This window comes from Carex rostrata, chromosome 1 (genome assembly GCF_964058835.1).
Source record: "Carex rostrata chromosome 1, lpCarRost1.2, whole genome shotgun sequence".
Taxonomy (NCBI): Eukaryota; Viridiplantae; Streptophyta; class Magnoliopsida; order Poales; family Cyperaceae; genus Carex; species Carex rostrata.
The window spans coordinates 2,700,325-2,708,567 of record NC_135918.1 but is presented as its reverse complement, the minus strand read 5'-3'; the positions used below and the strand labels follow the sequence as shown (position 1 = coordinate 2,708,567).

At 29.7% G+C, this 8,243-nt stretch overlaps 1 protein-coding gene across 1 annotated transcript; it reads right to left on the bottom strand.

Annotated features, from left to right (window-relative positions):
- Positions 1 to 4,463: 4,463 nt before the first annotated feature.
- On the bottom strand, positions 4,464 to 5,358 carry LOC144565039 (Integrase-type DNA-binding superfamily protein). Its single transcript, XM_078314673.1, has one exon. The coding sequence runs from the start codon at positions 5,284 to 5,286 to the stop codon at positions 4,762 to 4,764; it is 525 nt and encodes a 174-aa protein (XP_078170799.1). The 5' UTR covers positions 5,287 to 5,358; the 3' UTR covers positions 4,464 to 4,761.
- Positions 5,359 to 8,243: the final 2,885 nt, after the last annotated feature.

Genomic DNA, 8,243 nt, shown 5'->3' with positions numbered 1-8,243 from the left:
AGAATATGCTATTTTTAGGATTAGACTATTCGGAATAGCCTATTTGGTCTTTAATTGAATTATAATAGCTAAAATAGTGAATTCAAATTTTTTATCTTATTAGAATATACTATTCTTAAGTTAAGAATTTGAAATTTGACTATTCTAATAAGACAAATAATAGCTATTTTTTTATTTGACTATTCTATTTATTCTTGTTTTGCAACCAAACATACCCGTTAATCAATGAAATGAATAAATATGTAATACCATGTGGAAACTTAGTAACTATATTAAAAAAAAAAATCCTGTGAATCTTAAGACATATAAACACAACCAACATACTCGATCCACAGAATCAGATGCATGATCAGTAAGGAAAAACTGAGCACAGAAAAAAAATATTGAGGGAAATTCTGCTTTTTATTAAAAGAACTTTTGCTTCTATTTTTATTAATTAAAGTGTTATTCTCCTTCTTAACCTCTTTTCTTTTTGTTTATTATGTTAATAAATTGTATTTGGAATTATTTTTTTCGACCTAGTCACCACTCACCAAACGCTGTATGTCTTCCTTTTCCTTAAATTAAATTAACCACCGGAGTCCCCAGCATTTTGTCGAAGGCCAATAAAGGGATTCTACGATTATGTCTTTGGTTCTTTCTCTTAATATAATTTTCATTTGACAAAGACATAAGAAAAGAATCATTGACATATTATTGCAATCTGATCTCAAGTGTATTTTAATCACCGTTTTCTGGAATAGACAGACAACAAATCCCTCTTTAATCTCAAGGACGTGACATGCTCACGCTCTTTCCGAGCAATTTCCAAAACAAAAATTAATAATAGATGAAATATTTGTCTCCAAAAGACCAACTGTCTCCTCCTAGGAGGCTGATTATTATTAATTAAGTGGCCAATACATATACACGATTAAAGAGACCAATTTTTTTGTCCACAATTGAAGTGCTTTTAAGCAGAAAAATATAATAAAATGTATTTGAAAATTGTCTAATAAATATTTTTCATGGCTTGTGGGATTCGGATTATTAGTGCCATGAAGTGCTTCAATAGTTGAATTAATATCAGAAATAAAATTAAGGAAGGAATTGTGGGATTTCTAAACTAAAGATCTTGGATTACAGCACAGCAGTTAGGAAAAAAAAATACATATTGGTGGAATTTCTAAACTAAAGATCTTGGATTACAGCACAGCAGTTAGGAAAAAAAAATACATATTGGTGGAATTTCTAAACTAATTAAGATTTTGGATTACCATAGAGCATCTGGAAAGAAAACATACCAGCTGCTACATGAGAGCAATTAATTAATAAATCATTGTGATAATTAACGTATATAATGCATTGCAAATTAGGTTCCTTGTTTCATTTAGTCCTTTGCTTCTTTTGATCTCAATCCACTGTTTTTGGCCATGTTTTTCTTAAAAAAGTGAATAGCCAGACAGACATTCAGTAATAACCTACTGTGCTTTATGCAATATTCATGTGTTTAATTTTAAGAGTGGTTAGAATAATGAGTGTGGAAGTTTCAAACAGCAATTGTGAATTTTACAAGAGCAGAGTGTAGATTTTGAAACAATAACAATGCATTTTGCAACAGCTCATTGTGCACTCAATGGTGCATGAAAAATTAAATTTGCAGTATTTGAAGGGTAAGATCACACTGAGGATAGTCATCTTGTCCATACTATAATACTATATTATTGTAGAAATAGCATACTATCTTATTATGTATAATAATTTTTAACTGAAACTTAGTCTGTGTTATTATTAGTTAGAGTATGTTATATCACATTTATATTATTTTTACTCATTTTTATTTATGAATTTATACCAAATTTTTGTATAAACTTTCCAATATTGCAAAACATGTCTATATCACAAAATGTACATTTTATCGTTTTTAGTTTACACTGTGTAGAGCAAAGGGGCTAAGCATCCCTTACAAATTGATATTTTATACTTTAGTCCATTAAATTTTATAATTCTCATGTATTAATACCTTTTAGCTCTCTTTATCAAATGAAATTGCACTGTATTTGACTTTTTAACGCCCAATCTTTATTTTCTAGTTCCGCCCCTGAGTCAATCCTAATTTTTTTATTTATATCCAAAAATAATATAAAATCTAAAAAAATAACCAAATCGCTGCTGTATTTCCAAAATTACCCAAACCGGAAATTTTTTTTACGGTTTTAGCACCAATTACCGGAAAAAAATTTCCCGAAAATTGATGTCTAAAACCAGAAAAAAAAATTCCGGAAATGGAATTTTCCAATTTTTTTTATTTTTTATAAAACTCATTTACATATATACATATACATATATTATATTATATATACATATATTATAAAAAAATTAGTTTATATTAAAAAAAACCCAAACGACATTTATAAACAAAATAACAATCGTTGTATGTCTACCGTTGAATGAAAACTTAAACTGAATTTTTGAGGCACTAAATTTTTCCGGTAATTGATGTTATGACCGGAAAAATTTTTAATTTTTTTTTGGATATAAATAAAAAATTTATATGTATAATATATGTATATGTATATGTATATGTATATGTATATCAAATTTGACCTCTGCTGGTAAATCAGCAAGTCTGGACTGATACAGGGATCAAACTGCAAAAGTGATTACACCAACATGTAGAGCATTAAAAAATACACAGAATTGATACAAATTTTAATTTATTTGGATTTTTCTACAGTTAGTTATGAATTTTCAAAGTTCAGCTTTCGAAAAAACTTTAAACAGTCATAACTTTGGCTAGGAAAGTTGGATTTGGATGTATGACCACTTTTCGGAAAGGGGGGACAAGACGGATCTGATTTTGTTTGGGAAAACCCTGAATATCGTCACATCCGAAGCATCAGAATTTCAAAAAAATGTCGTTTAGTGCCTCAAAAATTCAGTTTAAGTTTTCGTTCAACGGTAGACATACAACGATCGTTATTTTGTTTATAAACATTGTTTTTTTTTATAAACTTATTTTTTTTATAATATATGTATATATAATATAATATATGTATATGTATATATATAATATAATACATGTATATATATATAGAGAGAGATATAGGCTAATGTGATTTCGGTAACATATGGGTCGAAATATACACGGTCCAAATTTGAAATTTCAAAATTCAAAAAGTCGATCTGAACCGTTCATCTTATTCTCCATATTAATATGTGCTTGGAGACCAAATTTTACATTTTTCTGAATTTGTTTACTATTTATTAAGCCACTTGGAAAATTGCTGATCCAACCGTTGGGAACTCTAGTTCGCTTGAGAGAGAAAGAGAGGAAGGGGTCGGGAGAAGGAAAAGAGGAGTTCAAATTTCAACTGGAGGGTCCTGTTCCGCCCCATTTGATTTTCAGCGAAAATTGTCTGATATGATTAGATTGATATTGCACGAATCTGGAAGGAAATCTAAGGGATCAAAATGCAAAGCACAAGGAGCTCTTTACTTTGCAAAGTAGAGTAGCCTTACTCTATATATATATAGAGAGAGAGAGATGGGCTATGGTGCATTGCAATGTATGAAAGAGTTTGTGCATTGGATCAAAAATCTAAAATTCAAAATCCAAATGGCCGATCCAAACCGTTAATCTTGTTCTCCATATTAATATGTGCTTGGAGATCAAATTTTACATTTTTCTGAATTTTTTACTATTTATTAAGTATTTTACAAAATTGTTGATCCAACGGTGGCTTAACAAAATAGTAAAATCAGTAGCCACCGTTGGATCAACAATTTTGTAAAATACTTAATAAATAGTAAAAAATTCAGAAAAATGTAAAATTTGGTCTCCAAGCACATATTAATATGGAGAACAAGATTAACGGTTTGGATCGGCCATTTGAATTTTAGATTTTTGGTCCAATGCACAAACCCCTCTATGCATTGCAATGCACCATAGCCCATCTCTCTCTCTCTCTCTCTCTATATATATATATATAGAGAAATATGCTAGCATGCTATGCATAGCATAGAGCCTCTCCATGCAACGGCTCGGATTTCGAGTTTTCAAACTCCTAACGGTCGATCCGAACCGTTCATCTTGTTCTCCATATTAATATGTGTTTGGAGACCAAATTTTACATTTTTTTTTTGAATTTATTTACTATTTCTTTAGATTTATTGAAAATCCCTGTTTTCAGCAAATCTGAACCATAAAAAAACAATTTTACTGAATACCAAATTTTATTTACTAGTTTTTAAAATTTGACAAAATGAGGGCTAGACCCTAGTTATTTTCAAAACCAACGAGTTTTCTATCAGAAAAAATAAAAAAAAATTACTAAATGCAAATTTTGATTTACATTGAAACTTTAACTATATAAATCAATTGAACAATACAATTCGAATCGGGCAATCTTCAAAAATTAAAATATTAAAGCACATGCAGGCGCTAGCGCTGATCTTCGAGCAGTGCTTTAGTCATGAAGTCCTCTTAATTTGTTAAACAGAAACATATATATCAATATATGTATATATTTATTCTTATCCATCATTCTTATTTTCATTTACCTAGGAAAAAGAACAAATGAATTTTTCATCAGTATCCACGTGAATTTCACGTGCTACATCCTACACCTAACAATTAATGCTCCAGTACTCGCACAAACAAAAAACAAAACATGCAAACAGGAACCCATACGATTAACCAACCCAACCGTACCGTACTTAAAAGACACAGATACCATCTCTCTTTAATTTCTCATCACCAGAAGCTAATCCATGTCACTTCTACATTAGGGGGTCCCAAAGAGATCCCTGAGTCCAGTCCTCCACGTCAGCAACATTGCTTGTCCACACTGGTGGGGCCAGCAACATAGCCTGTGCCAACTCAGCCCAGAGCTTGGGCGAGTTCAGCTCTAGTTCATCATTTCCAAACTCCCATTCTGGCCTAAAGTGACTCAACTCTGGTTCGACTCGTTCCGGTCTATCCGAACAAGAGAAAACCATGTCCGGTTTAAACCGAACCAGCGTAGCAGCCTCATGCGCAGCTGACCTTATGTCACCTGCATTTGAGCTGGCTGGGCGCGGTAGGCTTCCGATCAGATCAGGAAAATTGAGGCGCGCTTCTCTTCCCTTCAATCGCAGCGCCGCCACATCGTGTGCCACAGCGGCCATCTCCGCTGACTCGAAACTTCCAAGCCAGATACGGGTCTTCTTACCGGGTTCACGAATCTCAGATACCCACTTTCCCCACTTCCTCTTTCTCACGCCCCTGAATTGGTTATTGTTTTGAGCTAAGTTTTGCACTTCCATGGTCGATGAATTGTCTGTATCTGTCTAATAAATGTGATTGTTTCTATTGTGGATAGTTTTAGGGGGAAAGGCTTTAGGAGAGGAGTGATAGGGAAGTGAGATTTTAGAGTGTTATATATAGGGAATGAACAGACAGCGGCGCGCTGCCACGTGGCATGTGAAGAACAAAATTTTAGGAGCTTTCGAGGCAGCTACGCGGGTATGCGGATTGTGGGATTATTAGAAAGTACTGCATGTATTATTAGAAAAGTGACCGGTTTCATGCAATTTTGTCATATTTGGACTTGGTGCACGCATAACCAAGGAACGCTTCGCATGCGTTTTTTTAGGGAACGTGACAAAAATATGCTGAGCCGCTGAGGGCGTAGCGAGAGCGTCAGTGCTACATGTACATGATCGATACATCTATGTTTACGCCTCTACGGGCCTCACCTCAAAAAAAAAAAAAAGGAGAGGAAAAAATTTCTTCGACAAGGGTTTAAATATTTTCATTATGCTTTATTCCGAGTAGAACTACAATTCATGTTTTCCAGTTCACTAAAAAATTGTGAACTTAGTTTTAATAAGTATTGGATTGACTTCCCAAAAGCTGTATGAAAATGTTAAAATTATAAATTTTCAAATAAACTTATTATAAAATTTAATGATAAAAAATAATTAAAAATGAACGTATTAAAATTACTTACAAATTTCTTTTGTAACTGCTTGATTTTGTATTAAATTAAGTTAAAATATTATATTTTGACATGTAAATACACCGAAATTTTTATTAATATTCAAATACAATATGAAATTTTAGAAACTATCCAGGTTTTCGATTTTTTTTCAAAATCTGCCCAAACTGCAAAATTTTTTTGCGGCAATTCAGACTAAAACCACAAAAAAAATTGCAGTTTTAGACTGAATAAAAAAAAACGGCTATAAATTTTTGCGGTTTCAATTTAGTTATGCATTTTTCATATATTTTTTATTTAAATAGAACTATTTATAATTTATTTTTTTGTATTGAAATATTAGAAATATTTTATATGTTTCTTTGAAAATAGATGGAATACTAAATAATTTTATTTATTAGAAAGACTACTACAAATAACCTGGATCAACATTTTTCATGTCAGATTTTTGCAACTGTAAGAAAAATTAATATATTTCTTTATGTGTTATTGGAAAAAAAATTGCTTGGATTCTGAGTTATTGATCCTGGTTCAAAAGTCATCCTTCTAGTACATTTAATTTCTAATGAGTTGTATCTATTTTTGAAAAAAAAAATTAAGTTATTTAATGATTGTTATTCAAAAAGAATTCTCAAAATAGATACAACTTTTTATAAATTAAATGTACTAGAATGATCACAATATATTTTGTATTACCTAGAAATGACTTTTAAATCGGAATCAATAACTCAAGATTCCAAGTATTTTTTTTCCAAAAACTCATAAAGAAATATATTAATTTTTCTTACAACCGCAAAAAATTTGGCATGAAAAATGTTGATCTGAGTTATTCGTCATAGTCATTCTAATAAATCAAATTATATAGTATTTCATCTATTTTTAAAGAACTATATAAAATATTTCTAATATTTCAATACAAAAAATAAATAAATTATAAATATTTCTATTTAAATAAAAAAAAATATGAAAAATGCAAAAAAAAATGAAACTACAAAAAATTATAGCTTTTTTTTTTTGAAACCGCAAATTTTTTTTGCAATTTGGAATTCCAAAACTGCAAAAGAAATTACGGTAATTCAGTCTAAAACCACAAAAAAAATTGCGGTTTGGATAGATTTTGAAATAATAGGAAAACCTAGATAGTTTCTTAAATTTCATTTTTTTTTGGATATTAATAAAAATTTCAGGTAAATACATCATTTATGAAGTAAATTGGTTTCAACAGTTTGAATTTGTTATTTAAAGTCATTATGATTGGTTTTGAAATTAAGCTCCCAAAGAATTTGATGAATTTAAAAACACTCTAGTTCTACTTCTTTAATTTATTGTTTATCAATAATAACATAACTTCAAGTGATTTCAGCTTCATAAGAATCAAGATGTATTGAGTGATGGACTTAAGTATACGGAATAGGATCAATTGACTGCCATTTGTATTAGTTTTTGTTGTTGTATTTATGATAATTTTTTATATAATTTAGGTAAAATGTTATGGTATTGTAAAATTGATTATTATTTTTTTATAAGAAAATTTTATATAATTGACCTCGATGTCTGTTTGATTCTCATAGTTCGAAAATCTGACTTTGTCATTGAAATGTATGTAAATATCAACTTGTACGAAACAATTTTGTGAGCATTAAATTTTTCCTTCATGTTTAAAATTCCTATTATTAATGTTTAATTATTCCATATTGATTTATGAAATGAATAATCACACTGTGAATAAAATAAAATTATGTTTAAATACAATAATATGAGAGTAATCAACCTATGCAGGTATATAATGAAAGAAACCTTCACATCTTATGTTCAAATTTAATACATGATATTGTTTCGTTTCATGTTACTGGTGATTTATTTATAAATTATAATTCTTTTACACATACAAATGCTTGCTATACAAATTACTAATAAATATGAACAAATTGTTTGTAGCATTTTTTTTACAATAAAGAAACTATATCTTAATTGATTCTAATGAAGCTTTGCTTGCAGATAAAAGCAAAAAAAAAAAAATGACAACTTTTTTTTTTTACTGTTGTCATCGAGAAACATATCATTCACAAAAATTTCCAATCCACCTTTTCATACCATATGAATAAAAAAGATAGAAAATGAATACATGGAAAAATAACGTCTGAATTTAAAATTATGGTGATATCATTAATTAAGTACACCATTATAAACAACTTTTATTTATTTACAGAGTACATAAGAAAATTGTAACTCAGTATAATATTTAGTTGAAAATAAATTCACGAGTAAAGCTAGGGTGTGACA